General features: G+C 51.3%; 1 protein-coding gene across 2 annotated transcripts in view; it reads right to left on the bottom strand.

Annotated features, from left to right (window-relative positions):
* Nucleotides 1-253: 253 nt before the first annotated feature.
* ECE1 (endothelin converting enzyme 1) overlaps nucleotides 254-27175 on the bottom strand; it is a 115203-nt gene continuing 88281 nt past the window's right edge. For both annotated transcript variants that reach the window (XM_072827953.1, XM_072827952.1), the window contains 11 exons: nucleotides 22391-22533; nucleotides 20604-20718; nucleotides 15881-15991; nucleotides 14570-14668; nucleotides 14020-14097; nucleotides 12397-12500; nucleotides 7370-7480; nucleotides 6581-6648; nucleotides 5616-5806; nucleotides 2964-3059; nucleotides 254-2295 (listed from right to left, as the gene is read on the bottom strand). In XM_072827953.1, coding sequence (XP_072684054.1) covers nucleotides 2119-2295; nucleotides 2964-3059; nucleotides 5616-5806; nucleotides 6581-6648; nucleotides 7370-7480; nucleotides 12397-12500; nucleotides 14020-14097; nucleotides 14570-14668; nucleotides 15881-15991; nucleotides 20604-20718; nucleotides 22391-22533 — 1293 coding nt within the window. In that variant the 3' untranslated portion in view covers nucleotides 254-2118. The remainder of the gene's footprint in view (nucleotides 2296-2963; nucleotides 3060-5615; nucleotides 5807-6580; nucleotides 6649-7369; nucleotides 7481-12396; nucleotides 12501-14019; nucleotides 14098-14569; nucleotides 14669-15880; nucleotides 15992-20603; nucleotides 20719-22390; nucleotides 22534-27175) is intronic.

Below are 27175 nucleotides of genomic sequence, written 5' to 3'. Positions count from 1 at the left end.
GCACGTATCATTCTCCCCAGCAGGGAGTGCTCACTCGATCTATTGCTGAAGGAAGAATGGCCCGATGGGCACCAGCACTGAGTAACCTTCCAGCATCTGTCAGGGTCCAAGGCCACTGCCCCGGGGAGGGGGAGGAGACAGCTAGCCCGGGGGCTGGGATGGGAAGCTCTGCCTGGGCCCTGGCCCTCCCGCAGCCCACAGGACCACAGGACGCACACCGCCCCGCCCCGGGCACACACGCGGTCACTTGCCACTCGGTACAAGGACTTTATTTGAGTTACGATAGTGCCACACCCAAACTACAGTAGCACAAAACATAATAATACAAAAAATAGATTCCCAGCTCCACACCCCACGTCCAGGCGCACCGAGAAGCCGGCCCTGGGGCTCCCGGCCGACGGGAGGGGCCTCTCAGCCTTCAAGCTCTGGAGGAGCAGGCCCATCCCTGGGCCCGAGCCCTGCCCCCAGCCCCCCGCTTTCTCAGGACGCCTGAAGACATCACTGCAGTCCGCAGCCCCTCTGGCCGAGCCACAGCCAGGGACACTTGCTTCCAGCCAGGGGACTTGCGGTCCACGGTGCCGGGGACACTCTGAGGCCCGCGGCCCTCGCGGGGAAGGCCCGGAGGAGGGCGGCGGGGGGTACACGGAGGGGCCCCGGGAAGCCTACCTCGGGGCGCCAAGGTGCGCGTGGCAGCCCGACTCTAGAGACTTCTCTGGCTCCGGTCCCACTCCTCTGAAGAGCTACCAGGCCTGCTGCTTGTGAGGCGGGTCGCCTGGAGCCCAGCCCGCCTCAGGCCCATCCCGGAGGCTGCCAGCAGCGGGGCGAGTGCCTGAGGGAGCGGGGGCCTCACTCACAGGCGCCTGCGGCCACGGGCTAGACAGGGCCGTGGGGGGCCTTCCCTCGGCGCCTTCCGGGCTGCAACCCTCCACCGGGGAGTCCATCTAACTACGAGGATTGTCTCAGTGCACCCCAGGGGCGGGGCGGGGTCCTGCACGGTGGCCTGGCACTGCGGGCGGACGCCTGAAGGCTTCACTGAGGAGGCAAGGGCGGCCTCAGATAAGGCACTGAAGGGGGGGCGGCCGCGGGCCGGGAGCCCCCCAGGCGGGGACCCAGCTCGAGCCGGGCCGGGCGCTGCGGGACAGGACAGTGGCGTTCGCCTTCCTCCTTCCCGGGGGAAGGGGGTCAGCAAGGCAGACCCCGGGCGGGAGAGGCCAGGAGGAGGCCAGCGAGGCCACCAGGTCTCTCGGGGCTCCTGCCGTGCAGCTGGAGCGCTCTAGGGCCCCGGGGCCGGGCTTGAAGGCCACCACCCGGCCGCCTCCTGCGACAGCCATCGATTTCCTGCTGCGACTCTGGGGACCAGCCCGTCCTTGGTGGGGTTCCCGCTGCCGGGCTCTGGGGACAGAGGCGGCCGGCTCCGAGGGGCAGGGTCCGCGAGCTGCCCCCTGTGGGCCGCCCCCGCCCCGCTCTTCCCCAGACAGCGGCTGCCAGGGCAAGGGCCAAGCGCCGGGGCAGCTCTCCCCTGGGGGACGTGCTCAGCGGGGGGACGTCCTCGGGCCACCTCACAGCGAGGGAGGAAGGGACAGGAGAACCAGTGGGGCTTCCCTTATCCACAGGTTATGTAGAAAAACAGAATATAATAAATATACCAATCCTTTCCTTAAAAAAAAAAAAAAGTGTTTTAAATGCATCATTTCCCTGAAGATTTCCAGTGTATTCCACAATGTTTAAAAAATAGTTTCCCCAAAAATATATCTTTAAAGCATTTGACACAGTGGTATTTGTGGTGTTTCTGGCGCTGGATGTGGGCGGGGGGCTGTGTCCCACTGCCCTTGTCAGTAGGGGGCCCGGGCCTGGTAGGCAACCAGTCTGACCCCCAAATGCCCGTGAGAGTTGACGCACACGTGCCTGGGATGACAGAGTCTTCACAGGGGATCAAACGTCAGATTATGTTGAGAACCCACATCATAGGCTCAGTTCCGGCTGGAAACCCTCCAGTGCAGGGTAGGGGGGCCCTGGGTGGCCAGGGTGTGGGGCGACACCCCGGGTGCTGGATGGAAAGGCGGCTTCGTGGGCCCCACCGGGGGGCTCATCCTGTCTTGGCTCGAGGTGTTTCCACCCTCACCAGACTTCACACTTGTGATGAGGGTTCATGGGTGAGCCAGGGGGGCAGTGGAAGTGTTCTGAGAACTCCTTGGAGTTAGAGACGGAGCCAATGACCCGGAAGCGGGAGGGGCTGTGAGGATCGGTGATGAGGCCTTCATGGGAGCTCTCAGGCGTGCGGACAGAGCACCAGACCTTTGTGAGGCAACAAGGGAGAAGCTGAGTCACTGTGGGGCCCCGAGACCAGCAGACTGCCCCCTCCATCCACAACAGCAGGAGAATGAGCCCCCACCCGGTTCTGAGACCCCTGGGAGTCAGGGGGGGCTACTAGGTGGGTAGGGAAGAAACCGGGGGCTGGTATGCCCCCACCCCGGCATTCCCCTACTGCAGTCACCTTTGTCTGGCCTGGGCCTCTGCATTAGACTTCATCTGAACAAAGGATTCTGCCTAAAATCCAGTCTGAAAACTTTGACCTGAGTCCAGGTCACTCACTTCCTGGACAGAACAAAAACTATCTAGTGGCCTGGTGGCTCTGGGCACCAACAGAAAACTATACATTAATGCCAACTCAAAGGACATCCTGGGGCATCTTCAGTTTAGGAGATTTCTAGAACCCCTGAACCAGAAGGGCCCTTAGGACCCACTTGTCCTCCCATCTAACTGATACGGGAAACCTTTCAATGGCATTTGTGGTCCTTAATGGGATTTCTCTACTGGCAGGAAGCTCGCCTTCTTACAGAGTAGATGCCCTATGAACAATCCAATGAGCTAGAAGGTTCTCAGTTGGGGGAACTTGCCTTTTGGCTCTCAGAGCTCCTGCAGAATGTGCCTGGGTTTGGCATATTTTCCTATAATGAACTCACCTGTGCAAAGCCCAGGAAGAAGAGCTGGTTATTGGTGAGGCCCAGGGTGGGCAACGTCTGCTCAGCCCCGTTCTTCTTTATCCAGTTCTGGTAGGCCTGGGGGAGAGAAAGCAAAGGTCAGGGGCTCCCATGACACAGGAGCAAACAGGGCGGCAATGGGGAGCCATTGCAGGAGATCTCGGCAAGCTCTACCCTGTTGGGGCAACGACTCGTTTTGGGGAGTCTGGGCCCTGCTCAGCCCAGAGAAACAATCTTCACTTGCACTCATTCCAAAGGGCCTTAAAAATAATCTACGTGGCCATGGCTCTCAAGTGCATACTTCTAGCTCCAGCCTCTTCCCTGATTTGTGTATTCAGTGGCTTCAATTGGATTTCCAAGATGCATCCAGACTTAACACACTACAGACAGAAGCGGGGAGAGGGGTTACATATACACACACTTTCCCACCGCAGTAAATGGCACCTAGTTCCTTGGGCCCCAACCTCAGAGTTCTTTTTTGAGCTTCTGTTTCTTTCTTTTCTTTTTAAAAAGATTTTATTTTGGGGCAGCCCGGGTGGCTCAGCGGTTTAACGCCGCCTTCAGTCCAGGGTGTGATCCTGGAGACCTGAGATCGAGTCCCACGTCAGGCTCCCTGCATGGAGCCTGCTCCTCCCTCTGCCTGTCTCTGCCTCTCTCTCTCTCTCTTTCTCTCTGTGTATGTCTCTCACGAATAAATAAATAAAATATTAAAAAATTTATTTTATTTTTTAAGAGTTTTTTTTAAAAGACTTATTTATTTATTTATGATAGACAGAGAGAGAGAGAGAGAGAGAGAGAGAGAGAGAGAGAGGCAGAGACACAGGAGGAGGGAGAAGCAGGCTCCATGCAGGGAGCCTGACGTGGGACTCGATCCCGAGGACTCCAGGATCGCGCCCTGGGCCAAAGGCAGGCGCTAAACCGCTGAGCCACCCAGGGATCCCCGAAGATTTTATTTTTTAAGTAAATAAAAACTCATGACCCCAAGACCAAGAATCACACGCTCTTCAGACTGAGGCAGCCAGGCAGCCCTGAACTTCTCGTTCAATTATCCAAACCACCTAAATCTGGCCACTTCTCACCCTTGCCATGGCTTTGCCCCTTCTCTTGCCTGGACAATCTCACAACAGCTTGCTAACTAGACTCCTTGACTCGAGCTGGTCCAATTCCAATCCCTTCTCAACACAACATCTTAAGTCATCCTCATAAAGCAAGGTTGGCAGACTTTTCTGCAAAGGGCCTGAGAGTAAATATTTTTAGCTTTGGAGGCCAAATGGTGTTGGTGCAACTGCTCAGTTCTGCCTTTGTGGTGTGAAAGCAGCCGTGGACAATGGCAGCCAATGGGCCTGGAGGGGCCCCCCTACAATTTTATTCACAAAAACAGGCTGAGGGCTGGTTTTGGCCCATAGGGTGTAGGTTTCCTAACCCGTGGTTTTTTGTTTTTTTGAAGTTTTATTTATTTAAGTAATCTCTACACCCCACCATGGGGCTCAAACTCATGACCCTGAGATCAAGAGCTGCACGTTCCTCAGACTGAGCTAGCCAGTCACCCCTGCTGATCCTGGTTTTAAGGGATAAAATAGAGGATGTCATTCTTCTATTTAAAAATCCTGTGGCAGCTCCCATTATACAGAACAAAACCTAAGCTCCTTGATCAGCCGACAGAGGCCCTGTGAGCTCTGGCCCCAGCCACTCTTCCAACATTCCCTCCCTCCACTTCACCCGTGGACACAGGCTGCACGGTCAAAGACAGGAAGACCAGCTTCTTCCTCATCATCCAAGTGTCAATTTAAATGTCACTCCCTCCAGAGGGCCTATCCTGACCACCGCTCCCCTTGTTCTGCATTACTTTGCTCTATTTCATATTTTATATTCTTTGTCTTGTCAGCACCTGAAATTATCTTATTTGTTTAGGCACGGGCTGGCCCAGTGTTTCTGGGCTCAGTTTCCTCACCTGTTAAGTGGAGCTTGTATACCTAATGGTAAAGTTGTGGGGTGCTGAGCAGAACCTGGCACATAATAAGGCCTCAAGACCTGGTACCTTATAGTATTTCTGTTCTCATCACGATGAGGAGGTGGCTCTGTCCTGCTGTCTGATAGACACCTCCTCCTCTTCCTGTGGCCTCTCCTCTCTCCCTTCCCACTCAGCTAACCTTTCTGAGCATCTCCCTGGACCAGGTCCTGTGCCCAAGTTGTCTGTCGCCCTTCCGACACCCCACGGATGCTGGAGTAGGTATTCATGGCCAAGCTCACTGCAGCCCAAGGAGGCTCCAGAATCAGAACTTGAACCCGGAACCAGAACTTGAACCCGGAACCGACTCCATGACCATCAACCCTCCCTCCCCTCCTGGGTCTGCTGCTGCCTGGATGGGTGACACCTATCCCCGCAAGGATAGGAACAGGCAGGCGGTCAGGTGGCTCCACGCTCTGTGCGGAGGTTTCTGCAGGGCCCCGTGTCAGGCTGCTACCACCCAGTCGCAGATGAGGAGGCAGAAAGGAGTGGCTGCAGCTTGTCCCAGCTTGTCTGGACTGGACAGGCCCTTCCTCCCCGCCCCCTCCCCTGCCTCCACATCCCAGGAGGCCCCAGCACAGACCCAGACGGGGGTGGGGGGGCAGTGGGGGGCGGTGAAGGCTTACCCGATAGGCCGCCTTGAGGCCCCCGTTGTCGGCGATGTTCTCCCCCAGCGTGTGCCGGCCGTTCACAGGCTCCCCGTTCACACTGTAGTTGCCGTACTGCTCCACCATGCACTCCGTCTGCTGCTTGAAAGCCTCCACGGATGAGTTCTTCCACCAGGGCCGAAGGTTCCCGTCCTTGTCATACTCTCGTCCTGTGGGGTCAGAGGGAAGCATAGGGTCAAGGGCGAGAAGGGGAGGAGGAGGCCGAGGTGGAGCCACCGGCCCATCCCCCGGCTCCCTAGCACCACTGGAGACATGATGCTGGTTTGGGGGCCAGAGTTGCTGGGAGAATGAGCCAGGCTGGCTGGGTGGTGGGTGGGGGAGAGAAGATGGAGGAAGGTGATGTGGGGAAAGGCTCAGAGTGTCTACGGTGTTGGTGGAGCTGGATTCATTGTCAGGGCTGGCTGAGGGCCTGGGACCCTGAGCCTGGGAAGGGGGAAATAGAGTCAGCAGCACTGGGATCACAGGACAGGCCCCAGCCTCTAAGGTCCCACCTCCTCCTTCTTGGCCTTGGGGTCCCCAAGGTAGGAGGGAATGAGAATTCTGGATGTTTTGATGAGGAGGAAAGTGACCTCAACTCTTCTGATGGCAGTTGGCCCAGAGAAGTCTCCAGAGCGCTGGAGAAATGTGAGCTCCCTTCTGACTCCTAACACCCACTTCTGAGTAGGGGACACCTTCCAGCAACCTCCTGTGTCTGACACAGTCCCCACAATCACCACACGAGGCTGCAATCATCATGACCATTTTACAGACAAGGATGAGAAATGACAGGACTTGCTAAAGTTCATTCAATCAGCAGAAGGCAGAGCCAGAATGGAACCCAGATCCATTTGTCTCCAGACTTTTGGAAGTAACAAGAGCAAAGCAGAAGCAGCGGGGCCAGGCTTCGATGCTCCCTCTCTGAAGGGGACCCCAGGAAGTCGTACCTTGATCATCAAAAGCATGAGTCAGCTCATGGCCCACGACAACACCAATGCCACCAAAGTTTAAGGCCCTGGAGGGGAGGACACAAAGGTGAGGGTGATGCCGCTTCCTGGGTCTGGAGACACAGCAGGGTCCCATGGGGCTCTGTGGAGACGTAGCCACAGCCTGAGCCTCCAGCTAAGCCCTGGAGGCTAGTCAGAGGCTGAGCAAGCAGGCTGTAGTCAGCCTGTATCCACCGGGTGCCAAGCACTGTGCTAGATGCTCCACTGAACTTTACTATCCTCTCTGGTCACCTCAAAAGAGTTTGGCATTAGTGATGGACTCTAAAGATAAGCAAACTGAGACTTGGAATGGTTCGATCACTTTGCCCAAAGGCCACACAGTCAGTAAAGAGCAGACCTGGGATTCAAACCCAGGGCCATGTGCCTTTCCTTTCTGAGACCTTGCTCTCACACTTTGCACCCCTGCCCCCCCAAGCTGTGACTGCTCTAAAACACCACTAGAGGGGCATTCCTCTAGATAAGGCACCTGACTTCAGGTGACACGCCCCCAAGCTCCCACTGTGCAGGGGCTTCTGGATCCCAGGCACCCCTGGAGGGAAGCACAAGGAGTGAGGATGTTGTTTTCTTTGCAACATCACCGAAAGTCCCAAGCTTCCTTGGCTAGCGGGACCAGAAGCACTCAGTGAGACTGGCTGGCTTGTGTGGTCAGCCGTGGGCCACAGGGCTGGGCTGGGTGTCCATGGAGGGGTGGGGGAAGGAGACAGGGTGGGAGCACCACAAGCATCCTACTTGGGTGAGGAGCGGGTATAGAACGGCGCCTGCAGGATCCCGGCAGGAAACACAATCTCATTCTTGGTGGGCGAGTAGTAGGCATTCACCATGGGGGGGGTCATGCTCCACCTGCAAGTAACACACACATGAAAGTTCGGGCACAGTGGGTAGGGAGGCAAGTGGGGTCAGCCCATCTGGCAGGTGTCAAGGGCCTTAACCCAGCCTCAAGTGCACACAGGCACAAGGACACCTTTAGCAGCACTGTTTTTGAGGGGAAAACCAGAAAACACCCACGTGTATCAATTCGATAAAAGGTAAAGGTATCAATTCGATCTGATATCACACACGTAGTGGAACAAGAAGGTTCTTACAAAGAACCATTACATACTGAAAGGCCACTGCTGCCAGGTAGTTCTCAAAGTGTGGTCTGTGGACACCTGGTAGGGTCCCTAATTCCCTTCTAGGGGGTCTGTGAGGTCAAAACTGTCTTCAGTAATAATATTAAGACATTATTTGTCTGTTCCACCTTGTTGACATGTGCCCTGATGGTGTGAAAGCAATGGTTCATAAGCCTTGGAGCCTACGCGTGAATCAAGTAGGGGCACCCGTCATTCCAGTCACCGTGTTCCTCACCAGGAGAGATAAACCCATTTCACTTAGGAACACTGTTGATGAAGTAGCATGATTACTTAATTTTTTTTTTAAGTTTTATTTATTTAAGTAATCACCACACCCAATATGGGACTCGAAATGGAGTAAAAATCTTTTGATATTTGGTGTGACCAGATGGGAAGTCCACATAAGCACCTGTGCTTTTCTCACAGGACCCCATTTGTACTTGTGAGGATGACTGGCAAACTAGCATTTCAGACTTGGGTATTTGGCAGACATCTTCCTGAAAATGAAGTGAGCTTATCACCTCAAGGGAAACAACTGCCGTCATTTGTTGCCTGTGACAAAAAGTCAAGGTTTAAAAAAAAATTTCGGGGGTGTTTGGCTGGTTCAGCTGTTAGAGCACATGATTCTTGATCTCAGGGTTGTGAGTTCAAGCCCCACAATGGACATCGAGGTTACTTAAAAAATAAGAATAGGGGCACTTGGGTGGCTCAGTTGGTTAAGCATCTGCCTTCAGCTCAGGTCATGATCTCTCGGGAGTCCTGGGATCGAGCTCCGTGTTGGGCTCTGTGTTCAGCAGGGAGTCTGCTTCTCCCTCTCCCTCTGCCCCTCCCCTGCTTGTGCTCTCTCTCAAATAAATAAGATCTTAAAAAAAAATGAAAAATTCAAAAATCTATAAAGTTTCAAGCAAAATTAATTAATTAGTAAATTAATTAGTAAAATTAATTACAAGAACTTGCAAGAGGTCACCATAAACGTGACAGCTTCCTGATATTGTGTGGGTTTTTTTTTTAAGATTTTATTTATTAGGGATCCCTGGGTGGTGCAGCGGTTTGGCACCTGCCTTTGGCCCAGGGCGCGATCCTGGAGACCCAGGATCGAATCCCACGTCGGGTTCCGGTGCATGGAGCCTGCTTCTCCCTCTGCCTGTGTCTCTGCCTCTCTCTCTCTCTCTCTGTGACTATCATAAATAAAAAAAAAAATAAATAAATAAAATATTTTATTTATTAAAGAGAGAGAGAGAGAGAGCGAGCACAAGCACGGGGAGCAGCAGAGGGAGAGGGAGAAGCAGGCTCCTTCCTGTTCAGGGAGCCTGACATGGAGTTTGACCCCAGGACTCCAAGATCATGAGCTGAACTAAAGTCAGATACTTAACCGACTGAGCCACCCAGGTGCCCTGACAGCTTCCTGATACTTAAAAGACTTCTCAGGAGATCAACAGTGATATGAACAAAGGCGGATTTTTTTGGATATTGTATAATGAAAATGTCACTATTTAGAGGTTGTATAAAAGTCAGCAAGCTATTGTTTCTCAAATGACCAATGCATAATGTTACAAATCATGGCTGGGTCAATGATCCATTTAAAGTGCGAGACAGGGACACCTGGGTGGCTCAGCAGTTCAGTGTCTGCCTTTGGCTCAGTGCATGATCCCGGTCCCAGGATTGAGTCCCACATCGGGCTCCCTATGAGGAGTCTGCTTCTCCCTCTGTCTGTCTCTGCCTCTCTCTCTGTATGAAGAGTTCATGGCTAGGGGTTCAGGTTCTGTAGTGTGATTAACCTTTAATAAATTACGTGCTGAGTTTCGGTGCAGTATCAATGAAGAATGTACACAGTATCAGAAAAAGCTACTAAATCATCCCTTCCTTTTCCATTTTCATATCTGCATGAGGCTGGATTTTCATTTTGCCATGGGGAGTGGCTGAAGAGGGGTGAGAGAATCTTTAAAAAAAAAAAGATTTATTATTTGAGAGAGAGAATGGGGTAAAGAAAGGGGGAGAGAGGGGAAAGGGGAAAGGGAGGGGAGAGAGAGAGAATGAGAATCTCAAGCAGACTCTCTGCTGAGCATGGAGCCTGACAGAGGTCTTGATCCCATGACCCTGAGATCATGACCTGAGCCGAAATCAAGAGTCAGGTGCTTAACCAACTGAGCGTCCCAGGCGGTCCTGAGAGAGAATCTTAAGCAGGCTCCATACCTAGCCTGGAGCCTGATGCAGACTTGATTTCATAACCCTGAGATCATGACCTGGACTGAAATCAAAAGTTGGATGCTTAACTGACTAAGCCATCAGGAGCCCCTAGATTTTCTTTATATATTTCAAAATAATATACTGCAACAGATTGAACACAGAAGCAGATATGAGACTCCAGATATCTTCTATTATCAGATATTAGGGGCACCTGGGTGGCTTAGTGGCTGAGCTTCTGCCTTTGGCTCAGGTTGTGATCATAGGGTCCTGGGATCCAGCCCTGCATCGGGCTCCCTATAGGGAGCTTCTCCCTCTGCCTGTGTCTCTGCCTCTCTCTGTGTCTCTCATGAATAAGTGAAGCCTTATAAAAAAAAAGCCAGATATTAAAGAAATATGCAAAAAGTAAAATACCCTTTTCTCACTAAACTTTTAAAAAATGGTTGTTTTTCATAAAATTTACACTAAATTCATACAATCTCCATACACAAAAAGACTCTTTGAGGTCAAATAACTTTTCAACAGTGTTGAAGGGGGAGCCTGGCTGGCTCAGTTGGAAGAGCATGTGATTCTTGAACTTAGTGTTGTGAGTTCAAGCCCCACATTGAATGCAAAGATTAGTTAAATAAATAAAATAAAAATAAAATAAAATAAAATAAAATAATAAAGAATGTTGAAGGGATCCTGATGGTAGAAACATTTGTCCACTTGATATTTCTTTCTGATGTAGAGGGGAAGGTCAGTGAGGAGAGGAGTGAGACAGAAAGGATGTTTTTTTTTTTTTTCTTATGATAGTCACAGAGAGAGAGAGAGAGGCAGAGACACAGGCAGAGGGAGAAGCAGGCTCCATGCACTGGAAGCCCGATGTGGGATTCGATCCCGGGTCTCCAGGATCGCGCCCTGGGCCAAAGGCAGGTGCTAAACTGCTGCGCCACCCAGGGATCCCAGAAAGGATGTTTTTTCTAAGTGCTTAGTCACTGTCTCCTCCGGGTGAGCCCCACAGAGACGTGTTGTGGGGTACCTGAAGCCATGGGAAGATAGAAATCGAAAAGATCATATTTATATTCAAATAATCATGACTACATTAATGGGCGGGAGGCAGAATTTATTTTTTTATTTTAAAAAGGATTTTTATTTATTTATTTGAGAGAGAGAGATAGACAGAATGAACATAAGCAGGGGTAAGGGGAGAGGCAGAGGGAGAAGCAGATTCCCTGCTGAGCAGGGAGCCCCTATGCTGACATTGGGTTCAATCCCAGGACCCTGAGATAACCCAGGGCTGGATCCCAGGACCCCAAGATCATAACTTGAGCCGAAGGCAGACCCGACTGAGCCACGCAGGTGATCCCAGGAAGCAGAATTTAAATGAAAAAGTTTAAGCTAAATTAAAAGACTTCAGATAAATTCAGAACCTTGTGGCAGTACCTGTGCCAGATTCTGGGGATAAAAAAAACACTTCCCGCACATTTGGGGGAGGGGGTTCCTTGATAGGAAGACAGGATCTTAAGAGAAAACAGAGATGGTCAAACCCCCCATTGGCCACGAGGGGGAGCAAGAAGCAAAGAGAAGTTGCTTCCATCTTGGGCTAAGATTTATTCTGCAAAATGTTTTAGGCGTGCAGAGAGCTTATTTTGAGAGCTACAGCTCGGCTCACAATATGAGTTTTCCAAGGAGACTGCTCAAAAAGGAAAAAAAAAAAAAAAAAAAAAAAAAAAAGACAGACACCAGGGCTCATTCCAGATTATTTTAAGAAACTTTGAGGACCAGGAGGAAGCTGTATTTCAAAAAACTTCCCCCAGGGGGCACCTGGGTCGCATAAATGAGCCTTCAACTCTTGGTTTTGGCCTGGGTCACGAATCAGAGTTGTGGGATCTGTGGGATCGAGCCCCAGTGACGGCTCCATGGTCAGCACAGAGTCTGCTTGAGATTCTCTCTCCCTCTGCCTCTTCCACTTGTTCTCTCGCTCAAATAAATATATAATCTTAAAAAAATAAAAAAGACCCTCCCTTGAGGGTCCTGATGTGCAGTGAGGTTTGGGACGCACAGCTGTCAGGAGCCCATTTGGAATCTTCCCTAGCTGAGGGCCTCCTCTATGCCAGATACTGCCCAGTCATACTTGACTGTCACATGGCTCCTCCCATCTTATCTGCAGATAATTGAGGCAGAGGCTCCCAACGCTGAAGTGGTGGAGCCAAGGGCATGAGGCCAGGCTATTCCTCCAATAGGCTGGGTGCTGAGGGGGCACACAGCTCTGGGCAGGTCCCAGCTCCTAGCCAGGCACACTTCCTCGGCCCATGGCTTTCTCATCTGAAGAGTGGGAAACCAACGGTACCCACTCCTCACATGGCACTTCTGACAGTTACATGTCTGGCACACGGTGCATATGTGACAAAGGCAGGCTCTGCCCAGAGCGCCCCTGTGTGCTGGGAGCCAGAACCCTCCTAGCCAGGCCCAGGGACTCACTGGTCTCTGTTGGGAGCTTTCCTGAGCTGGTCGGCAGTGACCCTCCAGGAGAAGTTAAAAAACCGCATGGCGTTTTCGAAGTAGAGGTCGGGCACTGCAGTGTACTGGAGAGGAAGCAGAGTCACAGGATCAGAGCGCACCCGGACGGGAGGGCCTCGGCTCCTCAAAGCCAAACCCCTCCTTCTAAACCCAGGGAAGCTGACACCCCATGGGGTTAGGGGATTGGTCCCCAGGTCAGAAGCTTGGACGGAGGGCTCGGGTTCTCACCTCGGCCCTGACCCTGCTGGGGCCTGGCACCTTCTCCCATGTGGGGACACACCAAGAGCTTCACGGGGGCCACTCATCACCCAGCAGGGTCACAGGCCCACCTCAGAGCCCGAGCCTCAGGCAGGAGGTCTGTCCAGCTCTGTCTGATAGAACTTTCTGTGATGATGGGCTAGTTCTAAGCCTGTGTTATCCACTGTGGTAGACACCAGCCACACATGGCTACCGAGCATTTCAAATGGGGCTAGTGTGACTTTTAAATTAAATTAAATTTTAATTAACTTAGATTTTAATTAATTAAACAGTAGTGGCTAGGAGTTACCACACTGCATAGCACACGAATCAAGCTGGGATCCATCTCTGAAACATCAGGGGACAGGCATCACTGCAAGCTTTCCTCAGCACTCAGCTCAGCCTTTTGGCTCTTTTCAGGGACAAAGTTCTCCCTCAGATCTGCTCCAGAGCTTTCTGGCTTCTCATCAGGGCTCTGGTAAAACTCTGGGCCCTTGGGGACAGGACTCTGATCCTATGGGCTATGCCTGGGCGGTCCCCAGGAGCCTCTGGATCTTGTGTTGTGACACCCTGGAGCATCTTAAATTATTCTCAAGGAAAAAGGCTGTGGAATGAGTCAGGCCCATATTCTCAGAAGTAATTTTAATATTCTTAGGTTTTAAATAGAGCCACGATGAGAGGTTATTATAATTGCAAAAATGCCTGAATTTCACAAATTTCAATCACAAGAAGATATAAAACTATCTTTCAGGGCAGAAGCATAATCCATTTACAGGGATGACCTGCCAAAAGCTCTAACCACCAGGAATATATCAAGTATGTTTGCTGCCTCAATTAAGCTTAACCGTGCATTTGGGATTCATGCTCTCTTCCCCATTAGCATTTTGAGGTCCAAATGAGGTCCAGGTTTCTCTGGGAGGGTGGGGGAAGACCCTGGGGAGAGGAGGAGGCAATCTTGGGGAAGGAAGAGGCAGTATGAGGGGCTCCACTTGTCACTCCACCTCCTGCTGTTTTAGGGGCGTCAATCTGTCTCTTCTAAGGTCTGCTCACCTCTGTTATTTCCCACCCATTAAATGGAGCATCTGGCAGGGCACATGGCACTACTTGGTACTGACTGCTGGGCCCTGACAGTGGCTCGAGAGAGGCAGGCTCCTCCAGCCCAGGACGAGGGGCAGAGAAGAGCTCCCTCTTGCCTGATTCAGCCCCACGCCACCGCATCTTGAGATGTCTTTACGGTCAAAGTACTTCTAGCTTCCCAGCTGGACCCAGCCTGCCTCTGCTCTTCCCCAAGTGGGGGACCTCCAGGGACATGCGGGAATGCAAGGGGGCAGGGTGGGAGCCACTCACATCATTGAACACTTTGTCGAGCTCCTTGGGATCCATGATAAAGTTGGGGTAGCCTATCATGTTGTAGATAGCGTCTGCCTGGATAGGAGAGATACAGAGGATGCTGAGCACCCAGCAGTGCTCTGGGCCAAAGGGAAACGGGAAGGTCCTCCCACCATGGGCTTCCACATCTCTTTCTGGAAAGATTCCTCTCTTGCCTGACTTCTACTTACCCTTTGGGTCTCTGCTTAAACATCACTTCCTGAGGGAAGCCTTTGCTGGCTGCCGCCTGCTGGACTATATCAAATCCTTCATTCTCCGTTAGACGTGTCACATCTCCTTGCATTTTTCCCATCACTCACTCACCACAGTTTATCTTTAGTCATTAATGCAATCATGTGTTCACGGCTGACCCTCCTTCCTGCTGGAATGTTCAACCCCGAAGGCAGGACAGCACCAACACTGCTCACCAGATGTGACTGGTCTCCCTTCATGCACCCTCCTCCATCCGTGGCTGCAGCTCTTGGAGGGGAAGCCTTAGACACCCCTTACAGCACCGCGCCAGCCTCACCTTTTCCTTGGCTGATCTCCGAGTCTCTTCATCCATCCACTTCAGGGTGCTCAGGCTTTCCTCGAATGCCTTCTTGATCTCTAGGATTATCTCGCTGGCCTGAGAAGACAGAAGCTGACTGGTGAGGTCTGGGCACTGGATGCGCACCCCATGCAGGAGGAGGCCAGAGCCTAAATTCAGGAATCAGCTCAAAGCCTCAGGCTCTTCAGTGCCCAGAACACTAAAGTCCTGCAAGAGAAGACTGGAACTTCCATAAACAGAGCTTTTGGCACCGCAGACACTCAGGATAAGCTTTGGGAAAGCTGAAAAAGTCTCTCTGCAGAACTTTTCAGAGCCTTTAGTGTGTAACATGAAGTTTTATTCTTTTGGAGGGAGTAAAATTCAGAGCCTTTTTCAGACTTACTGGACCACAGGATCTCTTTTTGATGGAATGGGCTTTAAAATCTAGAGCACCCGAGTTCTGATAAGCAGTTTCATAAATGTGGTGTTCCGGCTGGAGACAAGCAGCTGTTCTCGAGGGTTATAATGTCACAGGCAGACTCGGAGCCTGAAGGTTGTACAGCAGAGTAAGGAAGTTGTGCAGCAGAAAGAGCAGAGGGGCTGATGGCCGACAGAACTGGACAAAGATTCCATACCAGCCACTCACAGGTAAGTCACGTAAGAGAAAGGAGTCTCCGTTTGTTAACATTTGACTGCAGAGAGCATCTATGTAATTAAAATCAGTAATAAAAACTGGAACAAAAATATAACAGCTGCCATTTACCAAGCCCTTGTTTTGTGCCAGGTGTTCTCTGTGTGTAGCATCTCATTTCCCGTCCCACTGCGGGATGGGCAGCCCTGCTTCCGAGGTAACGGTGATGGGAGAAAACTGTCCCAAATCACCCAACCAGGAGGCACGGATCCAGGATCTGAACTGGGGCCCGGCTGCCTTCACGCACCTAGCCGTGATGTTCCTCCACCTGTCCACAACACGGGGTTACGCCACAGGGTAAGAGAAATGCCACCCTTTAGGCCAGAACTGCTCTGCCAACAGGGTCTCGCTGGGCCCTTCCTTCTGCTTGGGGGTGGAGGTGGAGACGGCCTCGCAACGGGTTAATGACAATACAGTAGAGTGCCCGGCACTCAATGACAGTAGCCATCCTGGGGAACTCACAGCACGCAAGGCTTCAGAAAACAGGACCTCTGGGTTAAGGCTGGGGCCCTGGCCCGGAGCAGGAAAGGTCCAGGGCAGAGCAGAGTGGGGGCTGCCAAGCTCAGGAGGGGCTGGAGCAGGGGCGCCGTCAGGGCCTGTGTGCGAGGGGAGGCACTCACTATGCTCTTGCTGTCCTCGGCAAATGTCGCTTTGACAAACATGGGGCCCAGGGCGAAGCCCAAGTTGTTCTCTGTGTCGCTCACGCAGAACTTCCACCGAGGAAGACAGGTCTGGAAACACAAGGGAGAGGAGTTACCGGGCCCCATCCTTCTTCTTCCTAAGCCCCGTCTGTCTGGGAGGCAGCAGCTGGAAGCCTGTGCTTCCTTCCAGAACCTCAGGGAGACTTTTCTGATGCAGTGGAAGTTATTTTAGGCACTGGACCAAGAGGCCACAGAATATTGCTCATGGCCGCCATCTACTATTTCCTGAACGCCAGGCTCCGTGCGTGGCATGTCATGAACAGTGTCTCACCGAGCCATGAAAATGAACCTGGAAGGCAGGGATGTGGGCCTTGCAGCTGAGGAGGCAGAGACTCAGCAAGGGGAAGTCACCGGCCCAGGGTCTCACGGGGAGTGAGGGGGCCTGACAGGCCTGACCGTGCACCCCATGCCCCTACCCCTACCTTGCCCTGGGGGAAGCTAAGAATCCTGGTGGCCAAGACTTGAGAAATTTCCTCATCTACCCACGCACGACAGGAAAACCTCCCCGGAAGGCCAGGACCCAACCCCATGGAAAGCCTCCTAGGGGAAGGGCCGGCGCAGGAATGTATCAGGGCATGAGTGTTATGGCCACTCGCAGGGTCACCCACAAGCCCGCCAGCCCACAGGACACCTCTGCGGAGCCAGAAGCGGGCGCCCTGCTGGGTGCAGCCTCATGCAGTGTGGCTCCGGGTTCCGGCCCCGCTGGCTTCCCTGCCCCGGGCAAGCCCTGTGTGACCACCTGGGGTGGCCCTGCCCTGTCAATCCGTAAATCTCTTGTGTGGCCTCCTGACCCCAAAGAACAGGTGGCATAAATCACCAGGCTCAGAGTGGCCGGCTCCAGAACAGTTTTCCAACTGACAACAACCAAATGCCCACCAACAGGCAGCCGGATAAACAAAATGTGGTATTTTTATACAACAGCATACTACTTGGCAACAAGAAGGAGTGAACTACTGATATACACAACATGGTTGAATTTCACAGCAGTGAGCTGAGCACAAGAAGCCAGACACAAAAGAGCACACGAGGGGGGGTACAATCCCCCCATGCCCATCCACACCCACCTGTGGGACCGTCGGGCGAGGGGCTTCAGGGAACCTTCTGCTCCCAGGATGCTGGAGGGACCGGTGACAGGAGTGTCTCTACCTTGAGTGGGGTGTGGGTTTTGTGGGCCATTTCCTTTGTCCAAACTCACTGGACTGAGTACTTAGTGTATACTGCACATTTTATGTGTGTAAATTATACCTCAGCTAAAGAAATGTCTTCCGTGAAAGCAGGACTAAGGGAAGGACGTAAAGGGGCATCTTGGCCTTCCTTCTGTTTGGAGGCCCAAGTTCTTTCAAGCTTTCCCCACCCATGTGTCCATTTAGATGCCTTCCCACAACCTGCCCACCTACAGCTGGACACAGGCTGCGCCCACACCCGGCTGAGGCTGCCCATGCAGAAGGTCAGGACCAGGGGACCTCGAACTCATGGGCTCCGTGGGGTCTAGGCCCTGATGGCTGAGTCAGAAGCTGAGTCTTCCTGCCTTCTCAGGAGAGCTTTTGCATGAGCCCACTCATTCTTTCTTTCTTTCTTTCTTTCTTTCTTTCTTTCTTTCTTTCTTTCTTTCTTTCTTTCTTTCTTTCTTTCTTTTCTTTCTTTCTTTCTTTCTTTCTTTCTTTCTTTCTTTCTTTCTTTCTTTCTTTCCTTTCTTCCTTTCTTTCTTTCTTTCTTTCTTTCTTTCTTTCTTTCTTTCTTTCTTTCTTTCTTTCTTTCTTTCTTTCTTTCTTTCTTTCTTCTTTCTTTCTCTCTTTCATATACCCTGCGTCTTCTGGACAGTTCCTCTGCACCCTGACTATGGCTATGTGCTTGGAACCTAGAGACAAATCGGCCATGGGCCTTGCCCTCAAGGGGCTCAATCGAAAGCACCCAGTGAGAGAGAAAGACACCCCAAAACAGCAAGGCTGCAGCAGTACATGCTTGCTGAGTGTTTACTAGGTGTGGCCCTAGCCCATATGATCGTCATGATAACCCCACGAGGCAGGTACCCCCTGTGCTGCTTTTTGCAGATAAAGAACATGGCGGTGGGTGCTTTAGCCTTTAGGATAGACTTTGGGGGGAATCCCTTTATGTAATTCCCAGACAGCCCCCTGGTCACCAGGCCAAGGATGAGTTACTGATTTTTTACATCTGGGAAGACTGAGCCCTCTGCTCCAATGGAGTGATTTGCCCGAGGTTGTGTGGTTAGAAGAAGCATTTCAAACACAGATCTTCTGACCCAAAGTTCTGTGCTGTTTCCTTACACCATGCACGGGGCATACGGTGACCCTGCCCACAGCCTGCCACCTCTGGGGTCTCCCAATTGCCCTTGCTTCTGCCAAGGCCTCCCTGCCAGCTCTTAGCATCCCACTGGTTAGAGCAGCACCCCGCACTCTGAGCCTGGCCCAGGGAAGCTCGCTTGCTTGCTCTATCTGTCTGTCTGTCTACCTACCTATCATGGTAAAATACACGTAAGATTTACCACCATTCTAACTCTTTTAAGTGTATGAGTCAGTGATGTTAGGCAAATTCTCACTGCTGTGCAACCAATCTCCAGAACTTTTCATCTTGCAAATGTGAACCTCCATATGCATTTAACAACTCCTCATGCCCCCCCTCCCTGTCCCCAGTCCCTGGCAACCACCAGGAAGCTCAATTTTCACTTCTGGCTCCTGCAGAGCACAGGCTGAGTGGGGCAGGGCTCAGGTGTGGCTGTGGAATCAGATGTGCTGGGATTGAGAACACATTCCCCATTTATGAGCTGTGTGACTATGAACAAGTCCCTTCCCCTCACAGAGCCTAGGTTTCTTCATCTATAAAATGGGCTGATGATAATAGCTCCTAACGTAGAGCTGTTATAGGAACTTGGTGACATAATGCCTATAAAAGGCAGACAGCGAATAATAATATCTTTTATTATTATTATTGTTATTATCATTATTGAGTGGCTGAAAGAGCCAAGAAGTCATGGTCATCCAGAGCTGGGTCTGAATATGAGCTTGGCTGCCTTCTTGCTGGGTGCCCTGGGAAGCCCTTCCCTGCCTGGAGCCTGTTTCTCCCTCTGCACTCAGGTGGGTGAGCAATGATGCAGGTGCATGCTCCACAGAGGTGTCTCTGTAACTATCATCCTGGGTCCTAGTCAAACTTTTCCCGTTTAAAGTCCCCTGGGCGGCTAAATGCTCCAGGGGACAGAGTCCATGCCTTGTCATGTCTGTGACATGGGCTCACCCAGGGCTGGCCCAAGGTAGGTGCATGTGGAGCAGGAAGGCAGGTCAACTGAGCAGGACAGCCAACTCTTCCCCTGGTCCTTCTCCGCAGGGCCAGGTGACTCTCATGGCTGAGGCCCCGTGATGCCCTCAGAAGGCTCTTATCCCCAGCCACCCTCTCCTTTAGTCCCCTTCCTGCCACAGGTGGGTGTACATCAGGATAGGAAAGAAAAGGAGAACTCTTTCCAGGATGAACTCCAGGACTGGAGGGAGGAGTCCATATCCTGTCATTCTCTTCTAGCCCTTATCTGGCTTTGTCCATTCCACTGAACTCTGGGAAGGGCCACGGGGGCAGGGGCAGGCTAGAGCCAGCTCTGCTTGTCCCCCAGGGTCTTGCTAGCTGCTGTCCTAGGGCGGGGGGTTGCTGAGTGTGCTGGGTGGGCTCAGCACCCTGGCCTCTACTGCTCTTTAGCTGGGACATTTCCCTGGGCCCAGACATGCTGTGCCCATCAGCACATAGGAGGGCCTCTTATGGCAGATGTGGGCTCTTGGGGCACAGACCCCACCTTACTTGTCTCAGTGTTCCCACATGGGACTCATGTCCTGTCTATTGGCTGCATGAATGAGAGGGGGACCGCCACCTCTGGAGAAAAAGTGGAAGTGGCCAGGGAGCTTCCTGTCTGGGGTGGAGTCCTGCGGGAGGGGAATGAGGGGTCTGGGAACCCTGGAAGAACAGACCCTCAGGGGGCATGATGGGGGCATTTGAAGGTAGGTGGAATCCACCTGTTCTGGGGCCTAGGAAGGTAATAGCAGTGAACACCTGTGTGGTCCAGGTGCTATACTGACTGTTTTGTGTTTATGGGGAAGGAGCAATATTACTGGGGGTCCCCTGTATAAAACAGGGATGATGATCACACCTACCTCACGGGGATAGGAGTTACAGGAAAGTTTCAGTTACAAGATCATAGGAGTTACAGGAAATTATTTATAATCATTACCATTGAGAAGCGATTGGGAGAAAACAGAAGCCATCTTTTGCTGTAAAGAAGGTAAATCTCTAAGATTCCTCTTTTTTTTTTTTTTAAAGTTTTTAAAATTGAAGTAATCTCTGCAACCATCTTGGGGCTCGAACTCATGATCAAGAGTCGCATGCTCTTCCTACTGAGCCAGCCAGGTAACCAAGACTCCTCTTTACTCATTAGAGACCCAGTGTAATCATCTCCTTCTGGAAGTTTCTGTCCACCCCCCAACTAGATTGGATCCAGTCCTGGATCAGATTCTTTGCCTACCCTCTACCTCCCTTACAAGTTTCCAGGGCCCTGTGGGGACACCAAGGTTGCAAAAGCCTCCAACCCAGGGCCAGGCTCACAGTAGGTGCTCAGCATGTGAACGGGAATGTGCAGTAACAGGCTCACCTTCTTGGTCCCATACATGACTTCCATGAACTTCTCATCAGCATCCTGAAAGCGCTGATCAAGGAAGGAACTTGTCTTCCGCACCAGGTTCCAGATCATGTAGTTGTTTAGCAGGCTGGGGCAAGAGGAGGTGAGACAACTCAGGAGCACCCCAAGCTGGGAGCATCACAGCACTTCCCCCACTGACCTTTAGGGGGCATTCATACCTGGCCTTCGGATGGCAGGCTCTCCCCCACCCCCTTACCTGCCCCAGTTTGGTGGGTTACTGCTCACTAAGCACAGGGAATGTCAGCTTTTCTTTTCTTTTCAATTTATTTGTTCATGAGACATGCACACAGAGAGGCAGAGACATAGGCAGAGGGAGAAGCAGGCTCCCCATAGGGAGCCTGATAAGGGGACTCGATCCCAAAACCCCCAAAACCCCGGGATCATGATCTGAGTCAAAGGCAAACAGTCAACCACTAAGCCACCCAGGCATCCCTGGAATGTTAGCTTTTCAAGGTGGAGCCTGGGTCTTCTTTGAAAACCCCTTGGTGCCTAGTGCAGTGACTTGTATGCCACAAGACCTCAATAAACATTTGTCCGCATAGCTGCCTTTTGTCTGGAAGCTGGAGCAGCCGCAGGGAGACTCCCCCTGGATGGTGTGTGCTACTGGGCTGGAGCAGGGAGGAGGCTGCCATTTCCACAGCCTGGAGATGTCCCTGCCAGAAGGCCAGAGATGGGAAAGGGGGCCTAAGAATAGGAGGGGCAGGAAAGGGAGCTCTGGCCACCACGCCAAGGTCTCCAAGGAAGAGAGCTCACTGCCCTCTCCGTCAGGGCACAGGGAATCACTGTGGCTGTTGTCACCCTTGCAAAGAAGTCACCTAGCACCAAGAGACGTTCACTGTTGTGAACTAGCCTCGAAGTGGAACCAACTAAATGTCTGACAATAGGGCAGCCCCGCTGATGGCTCAGCGGTTTAGCGCCGCCTTCAGCCCGGGGTGTGATCCTGGAGACCTGGGATCGAGTCCCACATCGGGCTCCCTGCATGGAGCCTGCTTCTCCCTCTGCCTCTGCCTCTGTCTCTGCCTCTGTGTGTGTGTGTGTGTGTGTGTGTGTGTGTGTATCTCTCATGAATAAATAAATAAAATCTTTAAAAAAATAAATGTCTGACAATAGGGGAAGGAGTAAATAATCATATGTATACTTGATGGACTACTGCATAGCTACACAGAATGAGGTCCACAGGGAGTGCGGATAACATGGGGAAAATGTTATGATGAAAGTTGAGGGAAAAGCAGATTACACATGTGGTCACAATGATGCGGGCGAAAGGAACCATGTATTAGAACCCCCCCCCCACACACACACTTTCTCTCTTTACAAACACACACATATGCTCCCCACAGCATCAACAGTAGTGTCTGGGTAATCTTAATTTTTTTTGTAGTTTTTAAAAACCTCCCCAGCAAATCTTTAGAATTATTTAAAAAATCATACATATCACCTACAACATTTACTGAGCTCCATTCCCTGTCATTCTCTCACTGTGTTCTCATATCCCTACACGGTAGGTAGATTTCCATCCCCACCTTAGGACAGATAGCATGAGCCTGACAAAGGGGGATAAACTTGCCCAAGGCTACAGCTCTGGGAACGGAGGGTCTGGGATCCGAACCGGCTGCCTCTCCCAGGGCCTACTCTCCCTAGTCATTCTGTCCCCGGCTGCCCTCACCCTGTCTGGCCCAAGAAGGATAGGGCCGTGTGTGACCCCAAGGGCAGGTGCCAGGCCGCTGGCCGTCCCTTACCATTTGTCAGTGTTGTTGATGAGGGTGGAGACCTGCCCCAGGTACTCCTTGTCGTAGACAACGATAGGCTCAGACTCATTGATCTCCACAGGGTAGAAGATGGTATTGAGAAAGGGCAGCCAGTCGATGGCAGGTGCCAAGGCCTGGAAGGGAAGAGACAGCGTGACTCCAGCTGGGCTGCTTTGCGTCAAGGCCTCCAGGGAGCTTTTCTCAAGTAGGTGGCACTGGGACTCCAAAGAACCAGGCCTGGGCAGTGCACTGGGCAGACGTCAAGCCGAGGCTGGCTGGCTTCCATCAGAGATGCTGTAGACAGAATTCTGACTTCAACTTGCAGTGGAGATGGGATGGAACAAAGGGGACACGGGGAGAGCATCAAGCCCCCCCTATGCCAGGTGCCCCTGCACACGACTCACAGGACTTCTCTCTGTTGGACCTCAGGACAGGCCTACATGGTAGGGACCATAATCCCCATTTTATTGACGATGAGACTGAGCCCAGACAGGCCTGTAATGGAAAACTGTGTAGCATCCAGAGCCAAACTGCCCGGGCTCATATTCCATCTCTCTTACTTGCTAGCTGTGTAACCTTGAGTTAATGGATGAATCTCTCCATCCTTCGGGGTCTCATCTGAAAAGTGGTCTCCTCATCATAAAAGAACTGTCTGTTCTACTCAACACGTGCTTCTGTAATACCAATTAGCTTCTATGGGATTAGTCTATACGACCGGTAAACTCAAGAATGATAGTGGTATCAAGGGTAAGCGCTTTGGTCCATAGGTGATTTTTCTCAGGCATGGAGAAAGCAACTCAGAAGGACAACTTCAGCAAAGGAGGTAAGGCCCTTAGCTCAGCTGATGCACAGGAAGCTGGGCTGGTCAGCTCCATTTTTAAAAATAAGATTCTATTTACTTACTTTATTTATTTATTTACTTATTTATTTATTGGGAGGAGGGGCAGAGAAAGGAGTAGAGAGAGAATCCTAAGCAGACTCTGTGCTGAGCGGGAAGCCCAATGTGGGGCTCAATGTCATGACCCTGAGATCATGACCTGAGCTGAAACCAAGAGTTGGACGCTTGACTGACTGAGCCAGCTAGGTGTCCCTGGTCAGCTCTATTTTAAGATATTTTAAAATGAGCATCTGTACCGGAGCTTCCTCCCCAAAGAGGCCCTGGCCGGCTTGGAATAACTGGCCACTACGAACGGCCAGCTTGCTCTTGGCTCACCTAATGGTGGCCCCACCGCCCAGGGCTGGTCCATCTGCAGGGTCGCTATGTCCACAGCCAGATTTTCCACTTCTCACCAGGCAGCCTCTCCACTCACACTGAGCTCTCTTCTCCAGGTTCCAATTATGGCTTTGATTACAAACTTGCACAACTTTTGGGTTTAATTGTTGTAAAACACACAGACATACAATGTACCATCTTAACCACGTTTAAGTGCCAAGTTCAGTGGCATTAAGGATGTTCACACTGTTGTGCAACCATCACCACCATCCGTCTCCAGATTTCGTCTTGCAAAACAGAAACTTTATACCTATTAAACAATAATCCCTCCAGCTCTATCCCCCGAGCTCCCAGTAACCATTATTCTCCTTTTTGTCTCTCTGAATTTGATGGGTCTAGCTACCTCATATAAGTGGAACCATACAGTACTTGTCTTTTTGTGAGTGGCTTATTTCACTCAGCATAAAGTCCTTAAAGTTGCACAACTTTTGAATCTAATTGTAATCGTTTATACAATTAATGAGAGCTTCAGAAACTGCAGGCGACTGGCTCTAAGTTCTATTTTTCCCATATGTCTTGTTATTTTTAGTTAATTTTTTTATCCTGTGATTTTTCCAGAATGCAGTGTTTTCCAGCACTATACATATACTGGTTTAAACAGCAAAAGTGGGGCAGCCCGGGTGGCTCAGCGGTTTAGTGACGCCTTCAGCCCAGGGCGTGATCCTGGAGATCAAGGGATCAAGTCCCACATCGGGCTCCCTGCATGGAGCCTGCTTCTCCCTCTGCCTGGGTCTCTGCTTCTCTCTCTGTGTCGTCTCTCATGAATAAAAAAAATAAAAAATAAAAAAATAAACAGCAAAAATGCTTCTGTGCGTCAGTCACTTAGAATGATACCTGGTATGTAACAACCACTCAATCCTCAATCGATATTAGCTATTGTAATCATTCTCAAGGTCTCCCAAGCGTGGGTCTGGGCTTGAGCGATTCCAGATTCTGTTCTCTATTCTCTTGAAAAAGACAAAGGAAGTAAGAGATGCATTACAAATGGCCTTCATGTGGTAAGATCGATCAATAGTGTAAAATCAAACCATAATATCTGATGATCTTGTAACCTGTTGGTAAATACTTATGATGCCCTCAGTGAGAGAGCAATCATAAAACCCTCCACTTAATAGATGCTGACTTTGCAGATGAGCTAAGGTGACCTTCCTTAGGTCACATAGTTAACCAGTGACTATACACATCTAAAATCCAGGCTCACTTGTCTCTCCGGTTTCAAAGGGTAGCTCAGCTGCTGGGGAACAAGACCTCAGAGGGCAGAGGAGGGCAGCTCCCACAGGTAGTGGCCTGCTGGCTTTTGGGGGGCCGGGTGCAGGTTCCATATTTGCACCATGACCTACTCAAACCACCCACGTAGTTGGGAAGAGCTATGCCCCGTGTGCTCTCACACATCCTGGCCTGCCCGGCAACAAGATGACCTGAGTGAGTCTCAGAGTGAGAAGACATGGATCAGAGTCCCCACCATGAACCAGGTCTGGGGCCTCGAGCCATTTCTGTGGCCTTGCTCTGAAACAAGGACAATTTTCCTGCCCCTACCACCCACGGTCGGCTGCTCTGTACCTCGTGGGGATAGCTTGCTCATCAATCCTGAGATGCTTCTCTCCCTAGCTGGTCCATTTGTTCTCTCTTCCTGGCAGGAGCCCCTAGGGTCGGTAACCTCTGGGGCTTCTCCATAACGCTTCTGTGGCTGTCAAACTGGGAGTGTCCAGGTGAGATGGTCAGATGGGGCTCAACACTTAGAGACATCTGCCTGCATGACCTGCTGGCAAAGATGCCTGGGAAACTCATCAAGTTTACAAAATGTCACTGTTTATACAATTAACGAGAGCTTCAGAAACTGCAGGCAACTGGAATATTCTAATTAGGGTACAGCCATCAGGTGGTGACATATCCCTGTGTACTTAACACAAGCCTGTTTCTTTAGGGAGAGCAGGTGTTCTGTGCAGGTAAATTCCCATAACCCAGACGAGGTGTGTGTTGAATACCAGAATTTTCACATTTTCAATCTTGCTTTAGTGAACGCCTAACTTAGACATGTATGCGTCTAGAACGGTCTCCATGGAGATGGCTGTTTTAACTGATGAGGACATTCCACTTGTGATTCAAATCCTCTGGGGCCCACCAGTCGGTTCTATTTTCCAGACCTGCAGCCAAAGAGTACTGCTGGTCTCCAACCAACCAGCTCAAGTAGGCTTGCGAATAAGAGAAAAGAAAGATGCTATCAGACTTTATCTCAGCTGGAGAATTTAGAGCAGAGAATAGGACTCATTACCAAACAACTTCTGATGTGGAAGGAAGAAAGGAATGAGAAGGTCCTCAGGCCCCTCGAGAGAAGCAATAGAAGGATGTTTGATTCACGGGTCTGAATTCGGACTCTGCTAGGGGCTAGCCTGGAACCACTCTGTACTATGGTGAGGCTAGCCTGGAACCATACTGTGAAGGCTGCTGCAACTTCCCCAGAGTCACTTAGGGTACAGGAAAATAACCAAATTTCCAGATACCAGGTAATAGCAAGATATTCTCTGTCCAAGGCTGGAATGAATCAAATTGGTTAAGTGCTGGAGACGTGGGCTGGCGTCACTGCTTTTACTATAATACATTTGAATTGTGCATGTCAGTTTATAAATTGAAATCCCAAGTAGAGATTCTTTTTGAGGATGCTAGGCTTCACGGATCCAGGACTCAATCTTTATATGTTAGACATAATGTTTTTATATGTACATATGCCCTGTACCTCTGGGAGACACTTCATAGTTTTCAACTTGTTCTCACAGAACTCTGTGGCTAAAGAACCACACCTTATGGGGACAGGGGCTGCCTCTCATTTGTCTCTGCATTCTGGAAGACAGCAGGTATGCATGAGTGAGCAAAGCCCCCATTTTATAAGGGAGGAAGTCAAGGCGCAAGGAGGGGATCCTGTGACTTGCCCAGGGTCACACGGCTTATAGTGCGGCTGGACCAGACCAGTCTTCTGACCCCAAGCCCAGGGCTCGTCCCTCTGCTAAAATCCTCCCCTATATCCCCCAGCCCTGGCAGCTCTGAAATGGAGAAGGAGGAAGAAAAGAGCAAATGTAATGTGCCCCAGGCCACCCCGGGGTAGAACCTGGAAGCCACGTTGGGGTGGATGTGCTCAGGGCTATTGCGTCTTCTCTGCCACTCTTGGGGTAGTCAGCTGGCATCATGGCCACTGTGGGGGGCTGGGAGGCTGCTAGTGCCCTTCTTGCATTGAGAAGTGGGCAGCTGGAACAAGACAAATTGCACTGTACAAACAGCATCTCCTTTGACCTCCGGGCCTCAGAGCAGAAAAACAGTGCCAGATGGTAGCCAATGCAGTCTGCTGATCTCCGTAACAACCCACGCAGCACCACTCACCCTGATGCCAACTATTGGGGACCTATCGGGCAGCTGGCACCCAGAAGAGCCTCTCTTGCCCTCACCCTCAGCTTTGCCTGGGCTGCACCTCTACCTGGGACACCTGGCCGGCCTGGCTACTGCTCACCCAC

Source organism: Canis lupus, chromosome 5, assembly GCF_048164855.1.
Source record: "Canis lupus baileyi chromosome 5, mCanLup2.hap1, whole genome shotgun sequence".
Taxonomy (NCBI): Eukaryota; Metazoa; Chordata; class Mammalia; order Carnivora; family Canidae; genus Canis; species Canis lupus.
Note: the sequence above shows the minus strand (reverse complement) of the source record. Positions and strands in the feature narration are given on the sequence as shown.